This window comes from Sorex fumeus, unplaced genomic scaffold (genome assembly GCF_029834395.1).
Source record: "Sorex fumeus unplaced genomic scaffold, SorFum_2.1 ptg000024l, whole genome shotgun sequence".
Lineage (NCBI taxonomy): Eukaryota > Metazoa > Chordata > Mammalia > Eulipotyphla > Soricidae > Sorex > Sorex fumeus.
Window position 1 is genome coordinate 49,901,272 of NW_026606081.1, and position 26,679 is coordinate 49,927,950.

The window sequence follows — 26,679 nt, forward strand, 5'->3', positions numbered from 1 at the left end:
AATGCAGTGTTCATCCACCCCCCTAGTATGGAAGCTGTAATCGCCAGCTCCCTGCATGGCCTGACCTCAGCCAAGAAATGCTGGGGAATGAGAAGTTCAAGGCCTCCTGAGTCCCTCTTGGGAACCATCCAACCCCAATCTACCAAAACTGTACCAGCCAGTGACAAAAATAACAATAGCTAACAGCCAAAGGATGCTTTAGCAACCCAAATCATGACTCTATCTCCCTTCTATAAAAGGAGAATAAATTGCATTAGTCTCTGTAATATGGAACTGATAACAAATATCTCCTAGACTCTGCTGAGGCCTAAAGAATTTTTTTCCTTTTTGGGTCACTTATGCACTAGGGTTACTCCTGGCTCATGCACTCAGGAACTACTACTACTGGGAATCGACCCCAGGTTGGCCACATGCAAGGCAAAAGCTCTACCCACTGTGCTGTCGCTCTTAATCACTTAATCACTTAACTTCCCGTTAGTCGTCGATTTGCTCGAGCGGGCGCCAGTAACGTCTCCATTTGTCCCTGTCGCGTGCTAGTGTAGCCCAATGGCATCTCTTCGCTCCGGGAACATGGAGGGCCTCAAACCGATCGTTCATGACCTTGTGCTATCGCTCTAACCCCAGAAATTTCTTTTTTTACAAAAACACAAAAAATGTATAATAATGCATGGCACATAACCAATATTTATGACCTAGTTTTTTTTTATGTGCCCTAAGAAGGAAACAGCTCTGGCCACCAACCCAGGCATCAAGCTAGGATGAACAAACAACAGCTTTGCCCCTGACAGATATAGGAGCACCACCGGTCAAATGTCTTTTTGCCCATCGCCAGAGTTTACTATTTTTTTTCTATGTAATTGAAAAATACAGAATGAAGTAGAAGCTCAAAATATGGCTAGCAAGTAAAAAAAAAAAGCTTTAAGGAAATAAAAATTGCTGTGAGAATCTTGGCGAAGGTTCTTTAGAAAAACTCAAAACTCGTTTGTCCAGGAACCCTAACCAGTAATCCCGGATCGGCCTTGGACTTCTGCCCCGAACTACAGTTCCCAGCATGCCCTCCCAGAGGCCTTGCGGGGGGCGTGGCTTCTCCGGGGCCGATTTGGGGTTTCAAGGGCGGGAGAATCCCCGGAACGGAACTTCCGGAGGGGCGGGGCAAGTGCCCGCGGGTAGCCAATCAGTGAACGGAGAACTGGGAGCCCGGCACATCGGCCAATCCCGTCGCAGCGGCCCCGGCCTCAGCCGGCGCGGGACAATTTGAACGCCGCGCCGGAGCGCCTGGCCGGCTGAGGCGCGCTCGCGGGTTTGGAGACGCTGCGGGGAAGCCCGGGACTCGCGGGAGCGTGGAGGTAACTTTCCCGGAGAAAGCGCTTCCGCGCTGGGCCTGGCGGGCGGGCCCTCGGCCCCGGCGGGTCTGGGGGCGTCCGTCTCAGACCGCACGGCGTTTTCTCGTCGTCGGGGACCGGGCGCTGGGCTCTGCAGCCCTTCAGGCGGCCGGGGAAGGTCCTGCCACCCGCGCCCGCCCGGGAGTTGGCGGGACAGGCTGAGGTGCAGCGGGCTCGGGCGGCGGCCCGGGACCCTCGAGACCGTGCGCTGAGGGTTCATCGCTGAGGGGTTCCTCTGACGCGCCCTGAGTTCCCCCTGCGGCAACCCGGTTTCCCCCTGACGTGCCCCAGGGTCCCCCTGTGGCAACCCGGTTTCCCCCTGACGCGCTCCGGGGACCCCCGATGCAACCCGAGGTCCTCCTCCGGCAACCCGGCGTCCCCTTGACGCGTCCCGGGGTCCCTCGGGTGCAACTCGAGGTCCCCCTGACGCGCCCCGGCTCCCTCCTGACGCGCCTTGGCGTCCTCCTGCTAACCGAGCAGGACCGGGTGTTCGGTTCTCTGAGGAGGAACCGTTCGCGGGTCGAAGCCTAAGCCCGCCCCAGCTCTCCGGTGAGCTTCGGGTTTGTTTGGTTTTTTTTGCATCACACCCGACTGCGCTCAGGGGTCACTCCTGGTGGGGGGGCGGGGGGGGGGGTTCTCCGGACCTTATGGGGATGCCCGGGATCATTTTTCAGGCTTTTTTAAAAGTGATTTTTTTTCTGTGTTGGTGGTGGTGGTGCCATATATATATTTTTTATATACCCATTCACTGTTGCTGTCCTGTCTTGCAGGAATTCAGTTAAGAAGATGTCAGCGTTTACTCCAAGGAAAAGGAAGACTCGGAGTTGTGATGAGTGAGTGCCCTTCCCCAGAAAGAAAAAAAACCACCTGAAAACACAGTAGGGCTGGTAGGGCGCTTGCCTTGCATGCTCCGAGCACGTGCATCCCAGCGGGTCCTCCAAGCCCGCCATGAGTAAACCTTAAGCACCACTGGCGTCACCCCCAAAACAAAACAGAAAATAAAAAGCCGCCTTCTGGGGGCTGGAGCCGGGAAGGCGTTTGCCTTGCACGCTGCCAAAGCCCAGCAGAGCCACCAGTAACCTCTGAGCACGGCCAGGTGTGGCCCCAAAAGCAAACCAAAAACACCTGCTCTATTTTATCTCTCCAGTCTCTGAGAGCTTCCATTCTTCTATCTGCACACTCCTTGTGGCTATGGTAATATTTTATATTCTCATTCTGGTCTGGGAAACATGGAAGACTTTCGGGGCACTCAGAGAGAGCTCACTGTTCTCCATGAGTTTAATGTTTGTCAGTTCTGTGACCTAGCTCCTTCTCTCACTTGTGGATATTTAAGCAGTTGACATGTTTGCATGAGCCGCTGATCCTCTGAGCAGTCCTGTGGTCTGTAGTACTATATGTCCTATATGAGAAGGAAGGAAGCAGCCCCATGAGGACTTGTTCCCAAATAACAAAGTACAGGGCTGTTCTTAGTATGTGACTTAGAGTTCTTTAAACAGACACGTCACGATGTGTATCTCCTCATAAACTTTGGGGGGCCTTTTAGAAATTATCTGAGTGCTTCCTTTAGTAAAGACAAAATTTGAAAATTCTGTTATAGCAAATAGATATTATGGGTAGATGGCTGTTTGGTCGAGAGGAATTATTGTTTTGAATATGAGGGAGAGGTAGAGTTACTTGTAGCAGTAGGTTGACAGAAAAATTGAATGAAAACAATGATACCTAAATACGGACTTTGTTTCCTTTCCTAGCCTATTGGATAATCAATCAAAGACATTAGCTTTGGACCCAACTGAAAGCTTATTTCCATCATCTAACAAAAAGAACATTTGCCAGAGCAGTGAGAAAAATGAAGAAGACGTGCATTGCTCGCAACAAGGTTATTTCATTTCAAGCCCACTCAAGACAGTGAAAGAAAACGGACAATTGTCCTCTGCCGGTCAGATATCACCATTTAAGTCAGCTGTGTCGTCCGGATCCTTTTACAACAAAGATAAGTGGTACCTCAACCCACTAGAGAGAAAGCTGTTGAGAGAGTTTGTAACGTCTCTAAATAAGAAAGATGAATCTTTACCCAATTTGACAGAAAAAGTACAGAGAAAAGCAGCCTGCTCCAAGAAAAGGAACAAAAAAACACAGAAGAGTTTAACTGCTAAATATCAACCACATTATAAATGCATGAAGCCTGTATCAAAGAACTCAAAAAATCCCAAGCCAAATCGAGTGGCCTATAAGCGGCTGGTGGAGGAAGAAAATTGTTACTCAGTTGGAAGCAGTCTGAGTGCTCCTCCTCGAGTTCTAAGTCAAAAGGTCAAGCCACAAGTCACACTCCAGGGTGGGGCTGCATTTTTTGTTAAAAGAAAAAAATCCTCCCATAGCAATTTGCCCTTGGAAAATAAAACCGAACTTACCCCAAATAAGTCAAAAATGATTGGAGATTCTGATGTAAGGACTGTCAGTGAGAGAAAATTTGGGTGCTTGAAGGAACTGAACATGGAGCTGCTGGATGCAAAAAATGAAAATAAAGAGACAGTAATAAAGGTAACAAGTGGGCTACGTAACGAAATGTCGCTTTTTTTTTCTCCCCCGATGCTCGGGTTACTCCTGGCTCTGCACTCAGGAATTACCCCTGGTGGTACTCAGGGGACCATATGGGGTGCTGGGTCTGCTGCATGCAGGGCAAATGCCCTACCCTCTGTGCTATCACTCCAGTCCCGTCTCTTTTTTTTTTTTTTATTTTTGGCCACACCTACAGGCTCTCAGGGCTTACTCTTGGCAGTGCTCAGGGACCATACTTGGTACCTGGGATTTAACCTAGGTCAGCTGCCTGCAGGGAAAGCACCCTATTTGCTGTACTGTCATCCGGGTCCCCAAATTTCAACTTTACTTAATTAACATAGTTGAACAAAATTATTTTCTTTACAGTCTGGAGGACTACTTGTGGGAAGATGGAGATTCTTGCCCATTTTGGGCTTAAGGAAGCCTACCAACATTTTTTTGTCATTAAGGAAGATAGTTCTTGAAAGGGAGATAGTACAGCAGGTAGAACTCTTGCCTTGCTTGTAGTCAACCTAGGTTTAATCCCTGCCATGCCAGGGTGGTCCCCTGAGCATCGCTGGGTGTGGCATTACAAAAGAGAAAGGAAGCTAGTTCTCTAAATTCCCCAGGACTAAAGTTCAGGGAAGTTCAATAATTTTTATATGGTAGTGTTTTTAGAGGGCTGGAGCGGTAGCACAGCGGGTAGGGCGTTTGCCTTGCACGCAGCCAACATGGCCGACCCAAGTTCGGTTCCTCCGCCCCTCTCAGAGAGCCCGGCAAGCTACTGAGAGTATCTCACCCGCAGGGCAGAGCCTGGCAAGCTCCCCGTGACGTATTCGATATGCCAAACACAGTAAGAACAAAGTCTCCAATGGAGACGTTACTGGGCCCGCTTGAGCAAATCGATGAACAACGGGAGGACCGTGACCGTGAGTGTTTTTAGAAAGTTTAAAAAAAAAAAAGTAGAAGTCAAGGAGTAGGTTTTCAGGATGTGAGTGTATGGGTTTTTATTTCAAGACATTATGTGAAATACTAGTTTTTTTGTGCAAAACTGAGAGAATTCAGTGTATAAAATCATCCCCCTACTTGCAGGTGAGTGCTATCAAGCATATTGTTGAGTTTTGGTTTTTCATATATAGTATGTTTTCATGGGAGTTAGCTCAAAGGACTGAAGCACATCATTTGCATGTAGAAGGCCAACTTCAGTCCTTGGCTCCTGAGCACCATCAGGAGCGACCCCTAAGTTGCTAGATATGGCCTGCAAAACCAAATGACTAATGTCATGAGATGTGTTTCACAATAAGCCAAATATTTTGCTTTAGAGACAAATCTATTAGGATTTGTTCGCTAAATTAAAAACTTTTGTTTCACTATTGTGTTCAGGATTTTTCAGATGCAGTACCTTCAAAGGAATGTAAATCTGATGAAAAGTGTTTTTCTTCAGAAGATTCTGTCAGTAAGAATAAACCAGGTAAGAAAAAAAATACCCCAATGAGTTTATTTACTTGTAATAATAGTTCATTATGCTTGTCAGTGGGAAATCCTATGCAGTAGTATTTGGAGCCGGAGTTCCAACATTGTGTGCCTCTTAGTCTGTCCCTGCAGTGCATTTATTTACAGATCTAGTGAAGTAAGATAGATTTTACTGAACAAAGCTTGCTTATTACCATGGAGAAGGAAAGGAAATACGTGTTTAAGAGAACATGAGCAGCTAGAACGATAGTACCACAGGCAGCATGCTTGCCTTGAACACAGAGCCTGGAGTCAGCCCTTGTTATTAACCTTTAAAAGCTGTGACCTGGGCAGGAGGGAGTGCACACAAAAGCCGAACTGCATGCTTTGCATGTAGGAGGCCCCAGTATGATCCCAATCACCAAGCCAGGACACAGCCAGGTGTGGCTCTAAACAAAACAGAAAATAATTGAAAGAGAATTTTAGAAAACTCCTGTGACTTAAGAAGTTTTTCATTTATTTCACAATATAAATCATTGTTCCTGTTTCTCTCCCTAGTTTCTTCTGAGCCCACTGTCTACCCGATCTTCGGCATGTCCTCAACCCATCCAAAAAGGTAGGGTTGCTTTCGCTTTCATATTCGATTCACTTAAGGAGGGGTCCCCCATCTTTTTCTTGATATGCTATTTAATGTGTAGCACTTTTTTCCTTCCCCATAAGAGAATTGTGAGAATACAAGGTGAAATCAGACACTCTCAGAGAAACTTCTTAAGAATTTGAGAAAAGAGAAGGATCCTCCCAAGCTCAAGTCATAGTACTTGGCCCAAAATAAGAATTAGATATAAGTTGAATTCCAATTATTCAATGGCTGATTGAATCCATTATACCCATTACATCACTTAATCATTGTAACAACCTAGAAGGTAGATACTATTATTAAACTCTTTTCCAGGCTGGAGAGTTAGTGGATAGATAGGGTGCTTGCCTTGCTTGTGGCTGACATGGGTTTGATTCCCAGCAAGGTTTACGGACCCAAAACCCTGCCTGAAGTGATCCTTGAGCTGGGTGTGGCCCCAAAACAACCAAAGACAGAGCCCTCCATTTTCTGCTGAGGTAGCTATACTTAAGACAACTAGACTCTTGTTTGAATGTAAATGCCTTAGGCTACTTTGCCCTCCCCGCTTGATAGTCATTGTTTGCATCCTCAAGCATGCAAATTTGTTAGCTCTGTTCTGGTGTGTGCAGGTGAAAGTTGACTCTTAATCTGCTGGTGGCTGAAGTCCTGTGTATCTGTAAGATTCATGATTAGAATCCACCTATTTGCTGCAATATAACACATGCTAAATTTGATAAAGCCAAAAAATTCATTTAATATCGATCCCAATTCATGAAGACATCCTGAATGTACACATTCAATATGGATAAGATCCTTGGACTCAGTCAGGAGATAGGATTTGTCTCACTTCTGCTTTTCTGTGCTAGACCTTGTCCCGTGAGTAAATCACTGGCCCTCTGCTTTCTCCTTGTTCTTATCCCTCTTCATCAAGTTGGATTGTTTTGGGGGTTAGACCCAGCTGTGCTCAGGAGTTATTCCTGTCTTTGCTCAGGAGTGATCTGGCAATGTTCTGGGGACCACATGGGGTGTCAGGGATGAAACAAGGGTCAGCTGCATTGCAAGAAAAATAAATGCCTTCCCTCCTCCACTCTTTTCAGCCCATTAAATTATCTTTCTAAAAAGCATTAAGAATTGACATGTGTTCTGTAAATGTTATATGTTCTCGTAATTCCTCATACTTATATTTGTTCACTTTCTATTTCAAGACCAATAGTTGAAGAACAATCTGTGGGATCCATATCTACTAACATCTTGAAACAGATCAGTACCCAGAAAAGTACTAATAACAAAGATACGAATAAAGAAGTGAAGGACCAGCTCATAATTGTGAGTTACCTTAAAACAAAGCTCTTCTACCTGTGACTCACCTATAGACAAGAAGTCACACTATTGTCTTAGCATGGTTACATGGGTTCAGGATACCTGATTGTTTAAATGCTGGTTTTGTTGTAATGGTAGCACTTTTTTTTCTTTCTTTTTTGGGTCGCACGCAGCCAGTGCTCAGGGGACCATATGGGATGCCAGGGATCTACCCCAGGTCGGCCACATGCAAGAAAAGTGCCTTACCCACTGTACTATCACTCCGGCACCAGTGGCAGTATTTTAAATCCCTCAAATAGACAGTGAACTGACAATTTTCACAGTACTAGTAGGTAGGATACTGATAATGGCTTGTGTGTGTGTCCTGCAAGGCTATAATTGAATGCGTTCCTGAAAATGCTCACCTTCCCATGTATTTGACTATTCAAGGCCTGGTCTGTTCAGAGCAATAACTTATGAGATAAAATAGGAGTTAGTAGCCATATCGTTGAATATTCTTGGCTCTCTGTACTTATGAACATATCTGTGCTTTGGCTGAAACTTGGATTCAATATTACATGTTTTAATTATGCCTTGGGGGCAGAGAGGTTTACTATTCCTAACCACTTTTGGAAAAAAAATACAATACAATGAGTTTACTATGGTGACCAGATTTTTATTTAGTTTTTGCTTGTGCCATCACAGAAACAAGGGAAAAGTTCAAATTCAAAAGTGCTTATATAAGCTTAATGCACTCTCTGGAGTGTTCAGAAGGCTTTCTTTGTCCCCGCTACAGGACGCGGGCCAGAAACATTTTGGGACCACCGTGTGTAAGGCTTGTGGCATGATCTATACAGCGTCCAATCCCGAAGACGAGCTGCAGCATGCTCAGTACCACCACAGGTTCCTGGATGGAGTCAAGTTTACAGTGAGTCAAAGATGATCTTCCGGCCTGGGGAATGGCTCGGGAGCCAGGGAAGTATGTGCTTTGCATGTGCTGAGACCCAAATTCGAACCCACTGCTACATGTGGCCCCCCAAAATAAATAAGGCAAAAAAGCTGTGTCAAATTTATAGTTATATAAATACTTTCTGTATTTTTATAACTAAAATGTCACACCTAGCTGTGCTCAGAGCTTATTCCTGGTTCTGTACTCAGGACTCATTCCTGGCAGGAGCTTGGGGACCCTATGGGGTGCCAGGGATGAAACCCAGATTAGCTGTACCCCCCCTGTTGTCCTTTCTCTTCGACAGCATAGTACTGGTATGGGAAACAAAAGATATGGAGCACAGTGTCCACTTGGCTCAGGTGACAGTACTCCTTCTCACAAGCCCCCTAACACCAGTGGGTGTGGTCCCTAAATAACCAAACAAAAATTTCCATTACTAAGTGTGGGGCAGATGGAGAGCCCTGCAAAGCAGAGCATATGCCTTGCATGCGGCTGTCCCTGTTCAATTCCCAGCACTGAACATGGTTTCCTGAGCACTGTCAGGTATAGCTTAAACCATACTTCCGCCAACAAAAGAGAAAAAGAATGAAAAGAAGCTCCGGCAAAACAGATTATGCCCCCAATCCCTGCCCCCTTGTCTTATGAGCAAACCAAACACAGTGGGAGCAGAATGGCCCCCGGGAAAGTTCTGGTTCCCTCTGTAGATTCCTCACAGCCCAGTGCAGGGGAAGAGTGGGTGAAGGTAACCATTGGGTGGGGGGTGGGGGAGGCACTCTGCTCTGAAAAGTCCTGGAGTCTCCTTTGAGGCAGTGGAAATGTACTGATGTGGTCTGAGCGGATCTGCTGCGAGAAGGCTAGTGTGTGTGTCTCCAGCCCAGTGGGCTGTGCTGAGGTGCCCCATCGTTCATTCGTCCTTGTCCCACGAAGGCCTTTCTCACTGCCTCCTCCTGCAAGGAGGCAGCCTTGTGACGGGGTGAGGGCTGCAACACCCTGTTCCCTTCCTACAGTCCTTCAACTGGATTTTCTCCCCGTGGCCTCATTGGTCAGCTGTGCAGTGGCTTTCATTTTTGCTCCTTTCAAGTGAAAAGCTGTGACTGTTTTTTCCTCTGGCAGGGCTGGAAGAAGGAACGCGTTGTGGCTGAGTTTTGGGACGGGAAGATAATTCTGGTGCTCCCACGTGACCCAAGTTATGCCCTTAGAAAGGTGAGTCATATTAGCTCAGAGACCCTCCTCTGCTCCGAGTGCCCCACAGTTACCCACTGGGAACTTAGAGCAGTTTCAGAGCCTGGGGCTCAGCCACACACAGGTGTAGCACCCGACCCCACCACCAAAAAAAAAATTTTTCAAGTAGTTCATCCACAACTAGAGGGCCCGACCGGAGCACGGGCTGACCCTGAAAGAAAGCAGGCAAGGCTCTGTAGCTGGCTTATTTTCATCTTCCAGCTCGTGAAAGCTAAGTTAGTCATCTTTCCAGCTGGGAGATGGGTGACCCTGAGTTGTTTGGTTTTGATCAAGTGTGAAGAGGGATGGGTGATGACTTGGGGTTGGAGCACATGCTTTTGCACGCAGCCTTGGGGTTTATCTCTGGCACCACTGGCTGAGCCCCAAACACAGTTGCTGGTTTGCCCGGGGACAGTAGGGCAGCTCCATACCCAGTGGCTGTGCTTTCCCTGCTGCTGCTCAGACTGACTCTTCCCCACCCACTTTCTCTGTGAATCCCATCTGCTGTTGGACCACATCCGGCAGTGCTCAGGGCTCCCTTACTCCTGGCTCCGCACTCAAGAATCACTCCTGGCAGTGCTATGGGGACCATGTGGGATACCAGGGGTCAAACCTGGGTGGACCATGGCCACCCTACCTGCTGTACTATTGTTCCGGCCTTTGTTAAGTTTTTTAAAACAAGTTTACTACCTTTGTTTTTTGACCTTCACTAGGTAGAAGATGTTCAAGAACTTGTTGATAGTGAACTGGGCTTCCATCAAGTTGTTCCCAAACAACCAAACAAAACCAAAACCCTCCTCTACGTCTCGGATGAGAAGAAAGTGGTCGGGTGTTTGATCGCGGAGCCCATCACACAGGTCTGGTTTGGCTCGGGGTCTAATTAATTAGCAAGGAAAGGTTCCTGTAAGACTCCACTTACAGGACAGCGTCCAAGTAATGACACTGAAAGAATGGAGATTCAGGGCTATGGATTGGTGGGAGGAAAGGTGGGGGCAAGCTAAAAGGCAGCATAGGAGGGCTGTGGTCACGCTGTAGCCCTCAAGTTAGACTGTGGTTGTGTCATGGATCCTCATAGAGCTAGACTCTGCTTCTGGGGCTGGAACTACAGTCACAGGGAAGATGCTTGCAGGACACCAGGGTTCGCTCTGTCTTCCAATCCCCTTGTGAATGTTAAGTACCAAACACATTTCACTGTTGGAATGCAAGTAATTTTTAGTGTTACCAGATTTGGTTTTGCTAATTTTTTTTTCCCATGGGGAGGGGGCACATTCAGCTGTGCTCAAGGCTTACTCTTGGTGGGCTTGAGGGACCATATGGGGTGCTGCAGATAGAACCCAGGTTGACCACGTGCAAGGCAAGCATCCTACCTACTGTATTATTTGCTCTGGCCTCCAGGAATCATTTCTCCTATTTTTGGTTTTATCCCATACTGCTGGTGCTCTTACCATGCAGTGGTTTTTTAAAAAAATATGTGGGAACTCACCTCTTACTCCAGTGTAACTACTTCTGTGTGTCATTGCAGGCCTTCCGTGTCCTGTCTGAACCCACGAGCCCAGGCTCTCAAGACTGTCAGAGGGCTTGGCAGTGTTCTGATGTACCAGAACCGGCAGTCTGTGGCATAAGTAGAATTTGGGTCTTCAGACTGCAAAGAAGAAAGCGCATTGCAAGGCGGCTGGTAGATACTCTCAGGTAAGAAATGAAATAGAATAAAAATATTCTTAACACATACCAGTGCTCCTGGAACTCTCCAGGCTCATAATCCATAGAGAATAATTGTTCTCTATGTAGTTTTATATATATAAACAGATATAATTAATTCTATCAAAAGACTAAGGCCAAGGCAAATGTCGACAGTAAAAATGTCATTAGCAAGGAATGCTAGTCAGGAGATTTTTTTAATTAAGGATATTGAAGTTTCATAATTAGATTGCTTAAAATAAATTGTGCTAGTCACAAATGTGGCTGGCCTGGCAATAGAGCATTTGCTTCTCAAGTCGGAGACTGGGGTTCAATCCCTAGCACCGCCCCCCAAAAAATGGGGAGGTGCTGGAGAGCTGGCCACATGCTTTGATGCAGCAGGCCCGTCTGATCCCCATTAACTACAAGGTCCCTCAGCCCTGCCTGAGCAACTCCCAAGCACAGAGCCAGGAATAGCCCCTGAGCTATGTACGGTCCCAAAACAAAAGTAAAATAAGTTATGCTAAAGTCCAATCAGAATTTTAGGTTGGTTTCATGGTTCACTTGTCTTATCTCTTTTTCAGGAATTGTTTCACGTTCGGCTGTTTTCTCAGCACTAATGAAATAGCATTTTCTGACCCGACACAAGATGGGAAATTATTTGCAACCAAGTACTGCAACACCCCTAATTTCCTTGTGTATAATTTTAATAATTAAAGCAATTTCCACTGGTGGACTGGGGATGTGGCTCCAAGGCAGAACCCTTTGCTTACAAATGTGCAAAGTCCTGGGTTTAATCCCCAGCATTGCAAGGGGAAAAATAAGTCGATTTCCACTAGTAAACAAGTTACTGGACAGTTGAGCTCAAATACCCCCTTAGAGACATTGTATGCAAAAGTAGTGAGACAAATATAGCAGAAAGGGTGCTTGCCTTGCATGCAACCAACCCAGGTTTGACTGTTGGCACCACATACAATCTCAAATCCCACGAGGAGTGGTCTTGGAGGACAGAGCCAGGAGTAAGCCCTGAGCATTGCCAAGTGGCCCAAAAACTAGAAAGGAGCACATTCGCTACATGCAGGAGGCTAAGGTTCAATCACCGGCACTGCCCGTGATCCCCCAAACGCCAATGGTGTGGCTCCAAAACAATATGTATATGCCAGCGTACTTGCTTTTGTTTTGTTCCTTATTGTATTGAAAAATTGAGATGATGTTAAATTACTTGGGGTTTCAGAAGGTGGACAGATCTTGGATAATTGCATGCAAGACTACAGCCCTCTTACACTGTTAACTATGAAACTAGCTCTAACTGGAAAAAAAACTTGCTACTTATTTAAGGAGAGTGACAAAGTAAGGCAATATTCCATAGAAATATCATTTATCTTTTATATGCACACTTTGGATTAAGGTTATGTACAATCAGAAGCAAACAAAATTTTTACCCAGGTAAATATTTTCCATGCCCAGTTTTCCAAGAAAATTCATGGGGACTGGCAAGAACGCAACAGACAGGAGTGTAGTTGGCAAGCAGGAGGCCCGTATTCAGCCCTTGGCACTGTAAGGTCCCCTGAGCATTACCTGGTGTGGTCCTCTCAAGAGAAAGAAAAATGGTGGAGTCTATTGGTAAAAATTCTTACTTTATAGATAATTTGCAATAATTCAGCTTGGTTACATTTAGAAACTTGAATTTATAAAGGAGGGCAAGGAATGAGCTTAATGTTTAAATCTTTATTTAAAAAAAATAATCAAGCCTTCCTGTTCACCAGATTTAATTAAAATTCAACAAAATGTGCCAGGGAGATGACTCAAGGGCTGGAGCACATGCTTGGCATGCTGGAGGTCCCAGTTCCATCCCCAGCACCACACGGTCCCCTGAGAATCACTGGGCAAATAACAAAAATCTTGCTAATTCTGAAACATCTGGCAAAGTGCTGACGGCATGTATAGTCACAGAACTAAAGTTAGTAGACAAGTACATCTAGGCTGGTGGGGGTCAGAAGGAAATGACATTATGTAAATACACCCACAAGTGCACACATTTTTTTAGTGTGATTTAAGGTACCTTGAAAAAATTGTAAAAATTGTTAAGATTGTTTTGATTGGAGCCATTGAACTGCTTTCTGGGAAACAGTCCCTGGTTGAAACCATTAAGCCTAGTCATCTGCATTCTTTGATTTGCCTGTGATTTAATGTGGTCCTGTGTTTAAAAACTGGTTCCAAAAAGAATGTAGAAGTGTTAAAATGTAATTATGCAGACATTTTAATGCTATTTTCTGCACTGCTGATTTTAAATACCTTAAATGTTTTATTTAAGAAATATTTTATGTGTTCAATGCTTTTATGATGGATTAAAATTCTATGTTTATTTTCTTAGAGTTGAATGTTGCTTTGGGCCCTGGGGCTGGTTGAAGCCTTAAAGGGGGCTTCTCTTGGGGGTTTACATGGATGTGAGCTCCACTGGTGCTAGAAATCTGGGGAACTAGTCTTAGCAGGTGAGTTCAAACCTTTCATGAGATTGACCTGGTAGGAGTTTGGGATTTATAGCTGAAATCATGTCAGCCTCTCCTTCCTGCTTTTATGTGGAATTTTCCTCATTTCCCCTAATATGTAGGAGTTCAACTATTTTAAAATTTTTAGTTGCAATTATTCCACATACACATTTGGTAGCTGTCGTCTGTGGGAGGGTGTGGGTTCAGCATGTTCCTACCTTGCATCTTCAACCTGAACCTTGATTTTTTTTTGTCTGGGGGGATATGTGCTGGGCTACACCCAGTGGTACTCGTGGCCCTCCAGGGTTGCACCATGATCCTCAGACCGTTCAGTATCTCGGATGGAACTCAAGTTCAATCCCATGAAGACAAGTGCCTTACCCTGAAGGTCAGCTCTGGCCCTGGAGCACTTTGCTGTATACTGCTTTCTGGATTTGGGTTGATTGCCACGTGCCTAACACTCTGAGGCTGTGCATCTTCATTTGGTCGGGGGTCATTCAGCTGTGGTTGGGGTAAGCTGCAGAGCCTGGATCAAATCCAGGCCACCTGCACATGCACAACAAGCCCACTAACTGGTCCCTGGACCTGTGTTTCTAGTCATGACGGGGTTTGCCTTCCACATAGATGACTTGTATTTGACCTCTGGCACTACATATGATTCCTGAGCACAGAGCCATGAATAAGCCTGAGCATCCAACCCCTTCCCGCCGGCAAATTAAGTCTGGGCATCCCCATTCCATTCACAAGCACGATTCAGAACCACCCAGGTTGTGACAATGAGCACCACTGATGCAAACTGCCCTCATTTTATACATTACTACAAAGTCAGGGAAGAGAGAAACCTATGCATTTGCTCAAAATGTGTGACAGCTGTATCAAAGAGAATGTAAAGGAAAAATGTGTAAATACCTCCAATAACTATCCTTTATTCGGGGCCATCCTATTAGTTTCATTATTTTTACACTTTGGGCTGGAGTGATAGCACAGCAGTAGGGCATTTGCCTTGCACGCAGCCAATATGGCCAACCCGAGTTCGATTCCTCCGCCCCTCTCGGAGAGCCCGGCAAGCTACTGAGAGTATCTTGCCCTCACAGCAGAGCCTGGCAAGCTACCCGTGACGTATTCGATATGCCAAACACAGTAACAAGTGTCACAATGGAGACGTTACTGGGCCCACTCGTGCAAATCGATTTTTACATTTTATTATTTTATTGTGAAAGACTTAAGATACAGATTAGTATATTAAAAAGAAAAAGCCATTCTCAGTACAGAAAATAGATTTGAGCCATAGTCTTCGCTCCCCTTCTAGTGACCGTATTTAAGCAGGGCAGCTGAGAAGGTCCAGCAGAGGTTTATGTCTCAGGCTGATTTCAACAGCCATTAAAATACAGAATCTTCAAGATCATTAATAAATGACCAATCCAAATAAATGTCAGTTTATAACATAATTAGTTCTCAGTTTAGTGAAGAAGTTAAAATACTTGAGTACTATTTCTTAAACTTTACAGGAAACCCGCTACACCTGAAAGCTTTAAGCCTAACCAGAAAAACCTTGACATGAGAAGTAACTACTCAAACGTTAACGAGGTGCCAAGGTCCTAGAGCTACTGCACCTTGACACGCTCCAGCTGCTCATGCTGCTGGTGACAGGCGAGCCTCACAGCACATCTGTGTCCAGCACATCCACGATCTGGGCAGCAGAAGGCCGGTCCCGGGGCTCCTCATTTGTGCATACAGAGAAGAGTTCAATGACTTTCTGGTACGAGCCGTCGAGTTCATCCATATTGACCGGGGGTCGTGTTCCCAGAGCCGCGTAATAAGCTTCATCGTCAAAGTCGCTCTCGTTGAAGGTTGCGTCTGCTCAGGGAGGAATAGGACATGGAGGGTCTTCCCCAACACGGCCAGAGAGGCTGAAACGCCCACCCAGACCCACAACTCACACTCCAGGGCACGGCCTGCGAGTGTACACAGGGGTTCTCCAGAATTTTTTACAGAATCTGATAGTTAAGGGGACATGGATGGTCCTGGGGTATGCAGTCGCCACACAATCCCTTGAGAACTTGCTACAGGTAACTTTTTTACTCCTCTGGGTCTCCTCAGCCCCTGCCCGCCTCTGGCCCAATTTGCATTAGAGTGACCTGAGCTGGTGCCAACTGGTGCCAAGGCATCTATATGACTATCGGGTGCTACTAAACCTAATGACTTAGAAACACTTTTCGTGGGAAAATGAGCCGAACATAGGAATCGAGTGCCCACAAATGTCACGCCAGAGGGAGGCGGGTGTACCTTCATCATCGTCATCGCCGGGGAGGTTCACGTGTGGAATGGACAGGGTCATCATCTCCCACAGAGTGAGGCCAAAGGCAAAGATGTCCGCCTTGTCGGTGATGACGCCGTCCTCCTCCAGAGCCTCCTTGGGCTTCCATGGCTCGGTGCCAATGTAGCAGGCATTGGGGTCGGTCACTGGGACAAGTCAAACACAGGACAGGCGTCAGGGCAAGCTTACAAATGCCGGGCAAAGCCCAGCCACCCAGGAGCAAAGCCAGGTTAACGAGCACAGTGGCAAACAGGAACTTAGATGCAAAAAGCCAGGCTCTTGGCAAGGGGAGAGAGCCAGTGCCCTGCCCAGTGGCGGGAGGAGAAAGGACAGGGTGCTACTGAGTGGAAAGGCTTCTGCCAACACTGCGCCCTGGAGCAGGTGCTTCCCTGTGGCCTCCTTCCTCACTGGCCGCTGCCACCAGGCTGTTTCCAGGTTGGCATGTTTCCAGTCCAGGAAGAAGACAGGCTCCAGTCCGAGCCTGGACCCGCTCTCCCACTTCCTGTGTTCCAGGCCACACCAGCCAGAGCACTGAGGGGGACTCAGTCACTCTCTGGCCACTTCAGGAAGAATGCACAGATAACAGTGGGAAGTCGCTAATCCACAACGATCTTCTCTCTCCATTTACTTATTTCCTACTTAGGTGTTTTAGTAATGTTTAGTGCACAATAGAGAGTTCTGAGACTCTCAGGCCTCTTTAATATATTTGATTTTTTTCAATCTAAAGAATCATGATTTACAAAGTTATGGGTGCTCACACACATGGCTATGGTTCTCAGGGGTCTGTGTTCCTTTTGTTTGTTTGGGGGCCACACTCTCAGAGACCAGTTCCAGCAGGGTGGGAGTGGGGGGCATTGCCTGCACCACCACCCCATCTCTGCACTCCTTGGGCTATGGTGCTTGTGTATGTGCTCCCAGGGCTCTGGAGCTCAGGTGATGGCTGTGGTGTGCACACAGAGCCACTCCAGTGCTCACATTCATGCTTGCCAGAAGCCATACTTTCTGCCCATGTCACTCACAGGGGAGGGGGGCTGGGTGGAAGAGGGTCCACATCCCTTTGTGTGGTGCTAACACACCCGGCTTCAGTGTGGCTGGAAGTCACTTGCAGCACTGAGATCACAGCCAGCTGAGCTACCAGGATGATGCTCAGCGCATGAGGATGCCTGGGATTTGAACTCATGAGCGGATAAGACAGGTGCTCTCGGCCCCTTCACTGCTCCCCTGGGTCCCCCAGTCTCACGGCTTCCCAAGTTTCAACCTTGCAGCAGTCATTCAGCCCAAAGGTTACAGGATCACACAGTGGCAGCTCATCTTGACCTTTCCCTCCTTCTCCCCATAGACTTTCACTCAGCTACCAGTGAGGGTGTAGGTATGTCCCAGACTGCATCCACGACCCTCTCTTGACCTCACATACCCGGGGAACCATTTCAACCTGATTGACTTATACGGGCAAAGCAGAGACTCGCTCGGATACTGGCCCCGGCTCCCACCAAGACGACTCACAGCCAGAGAGAAAGAAGCCACGGCCCCTGCCCTCCCTCCTGCCACCTCCACTGCGCTATCACTTCCCCCATCTTCCCTCTGCTAAAGCTCAAACAAAGGCCTTGGGGGAGGCTTATCAAGACTTTTCTATTAAAAACACCCACAGCAGAAACAGTTCTGGTTATCTTCGGTTTAAATTTCCATTTTTAATTTTTTCAAAAGAACATTTTGTTTGTCCTAGTTGTTACTTGATTTGGGGGCCACACCCAGCTATACTCAGGGCTGACTCCTGGCTCTGCTCTCAGGGATCACTCCTGGTGGTGCACAGGGGATTCTGGGAATTGAACTCGGACCGGACACAGGCAAGGCAAGCACCCTCCCTGCTGCCCATCTCTTCGACCCTAAATTTACCGCTAACAACCAGGTTAGTTGTGTATGGGGACAGAAGGGGCAGGAGGCTGAGAGAGAGCTGGGAAGGAGGCAACCAATTACTGCTGCCCCAGTCACACCCTGTGAAGCTCGGGTCAATGTCATGCCAGGGAAGGAGCCCAGGGCCCACAGAGGCCAGGCCTATGTGCCACCATCTGGACCTGGATCATTTTCATTATACACCCCCTTTTTGGAGGGGTGATAATGGGGAGAGGGCATCCCCAGTGATGCTCAAGGGTTCCTCCTGGTTCTGCATTCAGGAATTACTCCTGGCAGGCTCGGGGGCCATATGGGATGCCGGGATCAAACCTGGGCCAGCTGTGTGCATGGCAAATGCTATATTCATTGCTCTGGCCCCTCATCATATAGTTTTTACAGGTTTCGCTTTTCTTTTTTAAAATGTGGACTTATTTTCTATTTAAGTATGTAAAAAAGAAAAGAAAAGAAAAAATCAGATCAAATTAAATAGGAGTGGTGGTGCTCCAGGACTATGTCCACTCCTGGTAGTGCTCCCGGGGCTATGCCCACTCCTGGCGGCACTCAGGAGTGACAACAGGGCACCATACATGTTGTCAGAAACAACCAGGGCTACAGCCACAGTCACAGCAAATGCCTTCCCTTCTGGACGATCTCTCTGGCTCGGAGAAATTTAGGATTGGGTAAACACAGTTAAAAAAAAAAAATATATAGAAGACAACTTACCTGTCATATTTTCATCTAACGGCAGAGAGACGCCAACGTCACAGATCTTAACGGTCTCAAAGTCACCTTTGATCACCACGTTGGACGACTTGATGTCTCCGTGGAGCAGCTTCTTCTCTTGGTGCAAATACTAAAACCATGAAAACATGACCCATCAGAGCAAAGGTGAAAAGCACACGGGAGCAGCTTTCCAACAAAATAACTCTGCAGGGGCTGGAGCAATAGCACAGCGGGTAGGGCATTTGCCTTGCATGCAGCCAATCCGGGCTCGATTCCCAGCATCCCCTAAGCATGATTCCCTGACTACCACCAGGAGTAATTCCTTAGTGCAGAGCCAGGAGTAACCCCTGTGCATCGCTGGGTGTGAGCCAAAAAGAAAAAAAAAAAACCCTCTGCAAAGCTCCTTCCTAGAACGCAAGCTCCTACCAGCTAGCTCCAGCTCTCCCTTGGACACGTGCCTCGCCGCCGCATCTGTTCCTAGGCTGTTCCCACTCTGGAAAAGCTGTTTCTCTCCCCAACGCATGCGTTCCCCTCTCACCCCTCACATCTTCCCACAGAAGTTAAAACCTTCTTGCGCCACCAAAAATTTTTTTCAGTAAGTTTATACCTGTCATTTCAAGGTTACTTGAATCTTGCGATGAGAAAATGACATATAACATAAGAGTCCTTATTTTTTTGTTATTTTGTTGACTTTTTGTTTGTTTCGGGGCCACATCTAGCAGTGCTCAGAGCTTACTCCTGGCTCTGAGCTGAGGGATCACTCCTGCCAGTGCAGATGGGGGACCGTACCGGTGCCAGGATTGAACCTAGGGTTGGCCATGTGCAAGGCCTTAAGCCCTGTACTATCTATCTCTCTGGCCCTCTATATTTCAACTTTTATTTGGGGGGATTTGGGGAACACACTTGGCAGTGCTCAGAGATCTCTCCTGGCTGTGCTTGGGGGACCATATGGGGTGCGGAATACGGGTCAGCCCGTGTGAAGCAAGCGCCCTCCCTGCTGTACCATTGCTCCAGCCCCTATCTGAGCTTTTAACATGCAACTCTGACATCTATAGCATCCTGCTTTGGAGTCACAGTTTTCTGGAATGATCATTACTTCCCTTCTTTTGGTTTTTGGGCCACACCTGGTGGTGCTCAGGGGGCCACGCGGTACAGGGGCTGACCCTGGGCTCCTACACGAGCCTTAGCCCTAGAGCCCTCCTGGCCCTTACCTCTTTCTGAATGTACTTTGTATTGAGATATCATAGTTTACAATTATAATAAAGTGGCTGTTTCACATTTGCTAAACACTATAACAATTCCCTCATCACTGTGTTCTAAGTCATTTAGGATACAGAACATTCCCTGGCCCCCATACCCAGCAGTGCTCAGGGCTTACTCCTGGCTCTACACTCGGGGATCACTCCTGGAGGGCTCGTGGTGCCAGGGATCGAACTCAGGTTGGCCACATGCAAGGCAAGTGCCCTACCCACTGTACTATCGCTCCGGGTCCTTGGATACAGAATTTATTTCTTAAATTGTGCCCATACTTCAACTCTGGTGTTTGTATTCAAAACAGAACACCTCACAGAGCAATCGTAAGAGGATTATCCGCACCATCAGGGGCTTGGCTATGCCACCTTGCCCAGGAATAACTGCAAAACGGATTAAATGCATTCATTCATCTTTGAAATAAAATTTAACTGTGATCTTAATAAGCAGAACGACCTGCCTTGAAATTTTTTTGGTTTTGTTGTTTTGGGTTTTGGGCCACACCTGGTGGTGCTCAGAGCTTACTCCTGGCTTGAGGCTCAGGGATCAGCCCTGGTGAGCACAGGGGACCAGAGCGAATGCCAGGGATCAAGCCAGGATCGTCCGCATGCAGGACAAGAGCCCTCCCCACTGTGCTATGGCTCGAGCCCCCGTCTTGGGGTTTTCAGGTGATGTGGAGGCTTCAGTCAATACGGTGGCGTCCCCAGTTAGTCTCCTGAGCTGAACTGCGCAGCGGGGAGTCCCCCACCCTGTGTGACAGGACAAGCCAGTGAGAGTGAACACCGTCATTACCTTTAAGCCTCTGGCCATGTTCACGGCCACCTTCAGGATGACGGCTGCTGGGAAAGGCGCTCGGCTGTCGCCGTACCGCTCCTCTATCAAGTCGTGCAGCGACTTCTCCCCTCCGAACTCCATGGCCAGGCACAGGCTCCCGTCGCTGGCCTTGGTGAATGCCCGGTAACCTAAGAGAACAGACATTTTCTCATGGGATGGGGACAGCAGTGGGGACTCGCCACTTCCATGAACGTGACCACCACGGAGTCCACGATCAAACAACCAAACCCCGATGGACAGCTGAACTCTGCAGAGCCAAGTCAGCGGGCCCAGGTGAGGACCTCTGCACGCAGCGGCAGCACAGACGGGAAGAGTCTTTAACCGTGTACCCGAAAAACCTGACCGTCGCCCTCCTGGCATTAGAAATGAAAATAAGATGCAGCCCAAGGGAGAATACCAAAGAGAAGGGGCGCTTGCCTTGCACGCAGCCAACCCATACGGTCTGGTCACACTGGCAGAGTGATTCCTTAATGCAGAAACAGGAGTAACCCTGAACGCCAGGTGTGACCCAAAAAAAAAAAAAAATCAAACAAAATAAAATAATGAAAAATGAAAATAAGGGATCGGTGCCAATGGAAGGGCACCTGAGTGGGCAGAAATGTACTTCCAGAGGCTGGACAGTGAAGATGAGGGGAGCTAGAACGTCCCCTCCTTGCCCCGCCACCCCGCCCTGGCCGACTAAGCATTGGGAGAAGGCAGAGAACTGCAAGGCCCCGAGCCCCTGGAAGCAGAGGGTGCTGGTGCCCCAGGGTCCCTGGGCAGGAGGATGGGCAGGGAGAGGGGGAGCATTTCCACGCCTGCGGGTGCTCCTTTGAGGATGAAGAGCCCAGAGCCAACAAGGTGGAGGCCAGGGCCAAGGAGGATGCGAGCCCATCAGAACTGGACAAAGAGTAACTGGAGAAACACATGTTGGAGGAGGAGAAAGAGACGAGAAAGCAGCACAGGGTGCACTATAGGAGGGGATAAGCAGTTCGGGAATGCAGATCATTCAGAAGCTGAACATTCTTAGAGCCAAGCCCTTCAGACGTACCCGGGCGACTTCCGGAAAGAGATGTCTCTCCCGCTCACTCTCGAGCTGCGGCCAGGGCAAGACAAGACAGAGGTGGCCAGCCAGCAGGAGTGGCAGTTACTTTGGGTACCAAACGGGGACTCCGAGTGCTTTCTGCTTGTCTGTTTAAAGATGGATTTGGGGGGCAGCCCTGATTTAAACTTACCTACAATGTTAGGGTGATGAAGGTCTTTCAAAATCTTGGCTTCGTCAATCAGTCTCTTTTGATACACATTTTCATAGTGACCATCACAATCGCACTGAGGTTTAATTTTCTTCACAGCCCAGGGAGAATGAGACAAACCCCTTGGAGATCTTTAAAAGCAGGAATAAAAATATACGGAGGAAGATGAATACCCATAATGCATGGCAAGTGGCCACCAAGGGCTGCTACATTTTGAAGGGGACTAAATAGTAAGTCATCATGTTCTCATTATGTACAATATCTTCAACGACTGACGTCTCCACCCCCTTTGCTTGGGGGTGATGGGACAGATGCAGGGACAGACCTTGAGAGCGCCAGCAGTGTTCCAGAAGATTCTAGGACTGGGCGTGAGGAGTCAGGCGGGTTCCGGGACACACTCCATTATGTGCGTGTCTGAACTTTCCTATTCCCCAGTACTTTCTGGTTCCCTGGGAGAAGGTGACTCTGAAATCTCCCTCACCTTTTCATCAGGTAGACGCTCACCCCAGTCCCAAAGCCGAGCTTCTGCATGAAAGGGGAAGCAGGGATGTCCACACAGGGATTCGAAGTTGGAGTGGAACTTACCCCTGAAGGCCAGAGAAAGAAGTGGAAGATTAGTACCTGAAGAGGATGCAAAGGCCTCTTATCAGTCCTAGGATACAATGGTGACGGCACAGGAAGCTGAGTCTTTTCCAAGAGTAATCTGACGGCGCAATGCAACGGAGCCCACATCAGCAACCCGCAGGACTGAGACCTTTCCAAAGGGCTATGAAAGGAGCAGATGCAGCAGTCTCTTTGGGGCCCACAGAGACAGTACAGCAGCTAAGGCTGGCCTGGCCCCCCACCAGTGCACTCCTCAGCACCCCATCGGGTCCCCTGAGCCCACTGGGAGTGATTACTGAGCACAAGGCCAGGTATGGCCCCAAAACAAAAAAAAATGGAAGTCTGCAGATGCCCGTGACCCCCAAGTGCTCAGAGACAGCACAGACAGGCAGCCCGCAAGTACGAAGGCCGTGCGTTGGGGCTCCAGCACCCCCAAAGGCCCAAATCTGCCTCACCAGGGGCACAGTTGGGTCAGACTAACAAGGTAACACCTGCTCCAGGACAGCCACCTCCCTCAGAGCACCGGGAAACGTGGAACAGCTCCCTTGCCGTGCTGTCTCAACTGGCAAAGCAGGGGTGCGCTGAGGGGAGAGGGAAGGAAACGCACCCCTTCGTGGCCCCAATGTCGCCCCCTTCCCCAACCCCCAGGGAGCAGCTGGAGAAAGCAGGAGCAGAGCCAAGAGACCAGGCTCAGCTGCTAAGCAGACAGCAGTGCGGGGCAAGGTCACAGGCACACCTCTGCTGGTCAAAACAGGAAGTTAGCGCGGCAAAGAGAGGAGAGAAATACAACCAAGACAAGGGGGAAATGCGACTGTCTTCATTTCTCTCCACCAGTATCCGAGGCAATCCCTAAATCACTCATGCACAAGAGGAACACAGGCAGAGAGCGGGGAAGGGAGAGTAATTCTCTAATGATCCAAAGACCACTCCGAACCAGGGAGAACCTTCAAATCTGCTAGAATTAGTCCCCGACTGTCAGGTGCGGTTTATTTAAGCTCAATATTATAATGCTGATATCCAAATTACTCCTAACAGACACTAGGGTTTTAACTACAACACAAAAACATTTTTAATTCTAATAACTGCACTGCACTGTCCTCCCGTTGTTCATCAATTTGCTGTAGTGGGCCCAGTAACGTCTCCATTGTGAGACTTGTTACTGTGTTTGGCATGTCGAATACATCACGGGTAGCTTACCAGGCTCTGCCTCCTGATATATATATATATTATTTATACACATATAGTATATGTAATATATATACTATATATATATAGTAGTTGAGAGAGTTATAATAATGATTTTTTTTTTGGCTCTTTGGGTCACACCCCGCAATGCACAGGGGTTACTCCTGGCTCATGCACTCAGGAATTACTCCTGACGGTGCTTGGGGGACCATATGGGATGCTGGGAATTGAACCCAGGTCAGCCACGTGCAAGGCAAATGCCCTACCCGCTGTGTTACCACTCCAGCCCCCGTGATCATGTTTTTAGGGTATAAAGTTACTGTGCTTCCACTTCCAGAGTGCCCAGCACCCCCCAACACTGTTCGTGTCACTTCCGTGCCCCACCCCCTCATCTCCGTTCTATTTAGTCTGTCTGTTTTCTTACCACATTTCTTTTTTTCAGAAACTTTGTTCGGTGTCTTGAAATTATTGATTTCTTCCATGGTAATATCACTCTAGATCCTATGATGAAAGCAAATGGAACGTTACACTGCCGTTATACAGAATACAACTAACTTACGGGGTGGGCAGGAGACCCTGTGACACTACCACTTTCTCAGAAACATAAAAGTTGAGGATGAAAAGCAAACGAAACTTGAGGATGAAAAGAACCCCAATGAAGAGTTGGCCCCATTTTCCTTACAGTGAGGAAATAGATGCCCGGAGAGGCACAGTGACCTAACCAGAGCCAACCAGGAGGAGAAAGAGCTGGCTGTGGGGACTTAGGGACCCAGGTGGAAATGAGCGAGGTGGGGGGCTGGAGAGATAGCACAGCAGGTAGGGCTTTTGCCTTGCACGTGGCTGACCTGGGTTCAATTCCCAGCATCCCATATGGTTCCCTGAGCACCGCCAGGAGTGATTCCTGAGGGCAGAGCCAGGAGTAATCCCTGTGCATCACCACCAGGTGTGACCCAAATAAAAAAAAAAAAATGAGCGAGGTGGCTAGTGAAAGGGAAGCAACAGATGTTTGAACTTCAGCACAGACACAGAGGTGAGAGCCTTGGGGCCTGGAAGGGAGATGAGAAGAACAAAGGAATGAAAGTGCAGGACAAAAGGTGGGTGCAGGAGAGGCAGCCAAGTCTGGGGTGCAGGGAAACCACTGCCAAATTAGTCCCATTCTTGCCTTTTCCTACTCTGGGGTACTTGGTACTCAGAAGTACACGCGGGTTCATGTGAAGAGGGACCAAAGGGGTCTGAGAGCTTGTACAAGGGTTGCTGCTTGGCAGGATGTTTGTCTTGCATGTGGCAAACCCGGGTCTGAGCCCCGGCATCCCATATAGTCCTCTGACTGCCAGGAGTGATTCCTGAGTGCAGAGCCAGGAGTAAGTCCTGAGCACTGTCAGGTGTGGCCCAAAAACCAAAAGGGGAAAGGGGGGGGAGGGTAGTTAGTTTCTCGCCCTGAGTACCAGGGTTCAATCCCTGGCACCACATACGGTCCCCCAAGCACCATCAGGAGTGATGCCTGAGCAGGGCCAGGAGACAGCCCTGAGCATCACAAAATGGAAAGCCCTCACCCCGATCCCCCCCAAATTAGTTGGTAACATTTAAGATGCTGTGAAAGTGAACAGATCCACGGTAGATGAAGGAGAAACCGTTGTCTATCCACTCACGGAAATACAAGGCAGCAATCAGAAATGATGTAATCTTGGCGTGGGAGAGGCAGAAGAGCCCTAAGCCAGGTTCCATCCCCGGCTCGGCTCCCCCACCCCCTTATGATCCCCTGAGCCCACCAGGAGTGAGCACAGAGCTGGAGCCAGGAGAAAGCTCAGAGCTCCGCTGGGTGTGGCCCCCAAACAAAACAAAACAAAAGATGAAATCTAGCCCTTGGCTGCAACTTGGATAGAACTGGAAGGAACGCCAAAAGCAGTGTCAGAAGGGAAATGACAAACCCCAAATACTGGTGGTGGCTCGCCCACCTAGGTGGAGCGTTTTTTTTTTTAAAAAAAATAATAAACAAAGCAAAGAATTAGCCAATCCCACTGCAGACCAGCCCTGAGAGCCGGCCAACAGAACGGAGAAGTGCGGCGGGGGCGGGTGGGGGGACCCCTGGGGAAAGGCGGGCGACTCGGATCAGAAACGCAACACAGCGTAAAAGCCCGCAACCGCGAACACCCAGGTTGGCGCGCGGCGGGTCCGGGTCCGAGCCCAGGCGACGCAGCGAGCCGGGTGCGGCCCGCCGAGTCCCAAGTCACACCCCAAACGGATCTGAAAACATGCACCGAAAAAGCAAAGAAAAAGTGCACGGCTAGCTTATGAAGCGGGCCGAGGAGAAAATGAGCAACGGGAGGGGGGGGGGGGGAAGCGAAATCGGACCGGGTGGGGGGAACCAGTCGTGCAGGAGGATTTGGGGGTGTCGGGGCGGCCTGTCCAGGCTCAGCCGGGGGGGGGGCTCTCCAAGGCGGCGGAAACGCCCCGCCTGCCCCCACGCGCCCCCCCCCCCCCCAAAGCCTGGGGATCTCGGCCCGGCTGCAGCGCAGGGCCCGAGCGCGCGGGACCCTGGGAAGGGGCTGTCCCCGGCCTCGGATCCGGGGCGGGAACCCCCGGGCTGGCGCCCCTGCCCCCCGCACCCCGAGACCGCTCACCGCGCTGCAGCCGCTGCCTCTGCCCGCTGCCCGGCGGCGCCGATTCAAACCCGCGCGCGCGCGTGGGCCCGCTACGGCGGCGCGCGAGGGACAGTCGCAGCTGCTTCGCGCTCCGCCTCCCGGGCCCGTGGGCGAGGCCCAGCCCTCTGCCCCGTCGGTCAGACCTTCCGAAAACACGGCTTTTTATTATTATTATTATTATTTTTTTTTGATTTGGGGGCCACACTCGGCGGTGCTCACGGGTCACTCCTGACGATTCCTGGGACTATATGGATTCCCCAGGGGGTAACCCCCACCCCCCCTCCCTCCGCCAGCGGGGTACAGGGTACAAATGCTATCTCTAGGGCCCCTAATTTTGCTCAGCAATTAAGCTCAGAGTTCAGGCTGTGTGTGTGCATGGTCT

The 26,679-nt window shown here is 48.8% G+C and overlaps 2 protein-coding genes and 1 non-coding gene across 3 annotated transcripts; 1 reads left to right on the plus strand and 2 right to left on the minus strand.

The window, feature by feature from the left end:
• Positions 1–703: 703 nt before the first annotated feature.
• On the minus strand, positions 704–837 carry LOC130023826 (small nucleolar RNA SNORA48). Its single transcript, XR_008792496.1, has one exon. It is a non-coding gene; the product is annotated as a small nucleolar RNA SNORA48 (small nucleolar RNA).
• Positions 838–1,724: 887 nt separating this feature from the next.
• On the plus strand, positions 1,725–11,867 carry ESCO2 (establishment of sister chromatid cohesion N-acetyltransferase 2). The gene is made up of 10 exons (XM_056113897.1): positions 1,725–1,897; positions 3,131–3,936; positions 5,317–5,388; positions 5,928–5,985; positions 7,191–7,311; positions 8,081–8,212; positions 9,347–9,436; positions 10,168–10,311; positions 10,977–11,143; positions 11,716–11,867. Exons 1-10 carry the CDS (start codon positions 1,725–1,727, stop codon positions 11,846–11,848), a joined length of 1,896 nt encoding a protein of 631 aa, XP_055969872.1. The 3' UTR covers positions 11,849–11,867.
• Positions 11,868–14,891: 3,024 nt separating this feature from the next.
• Positions 14,892–26,300, minus strand: PBK (PDZ binding kinase). Its single transcript, XM_056114036.1, has 8 exons — positions 26,277–26,300; positions 24,080–24,156; positions 22,349–22,454; positions 21,850–21,998; positions 20,594–20,763; positions 18,551–18,680; positions 15,907–16,083; positions 14,892–15,477 (listed from the first exon to the last, which is right to left on the minus strand). The coding sequence occupies exons 2-8, from the start codon at positions 24,135–24,137 to the stop codon at positions 15,278–15,280; spliced, it is 990 nt and encodes a 329-aa protein (XP_055970011.1). The 5' UTR covers positions 24,138–24,156; positions 26,277–26,300; the 3' UTR covers positions 14,892–15,277.
• Positions 26,301–26,679: the final 379 nt, after the last annotated feature.

Excerpts from the sequence above, each read along its gene's own strand:
- PBK (XM_056114036.1), bottom strand. The coding sequence starts at position 24,137 with ATGGAAGAAATCAATAATTTCAAGACACCGAACAAAGTTTCTGAAAAA. Across the intron at positions 20,764-21,849 it reads TCATCACCCTAACATTGTAG|GTTACCGGGCATTCACCAAG; the intron begins GTAAGTTTAAAT and ends CTGTTCTCTTAG. Across the intron at positions 15,478-15,906 it reads CGGCGATGACGATGATGAAG|ACGCAACCTTCAACGAGAGC; the intron begins GTACACCCGCCT and ends CTCCCTGAGCAG.
- ESCO2 (XM_056113897.1), top strand. The coding sequence starts at position 1,725 with ATGCAACCCGAGGTCCTCCTCCGGCAACCCGGCGTCCCCTTGACGCGT. Across the intron at positions 9,437-10,167 it reads CAAGTTATGCCCTTAGAAAG|GTAGAAGATGTTCAAGAACT; the intron begins GTGAGTCATATT and ends GACCTTCACTAG. Across the intron at positions 11,144-11,715 it reads CGGCTGGTAGATACTCTCAG|GAATTGTTTCACGTTCGGCT; the intron begins GTAAGAAATGAA and ends TCTCTTTTTCAG.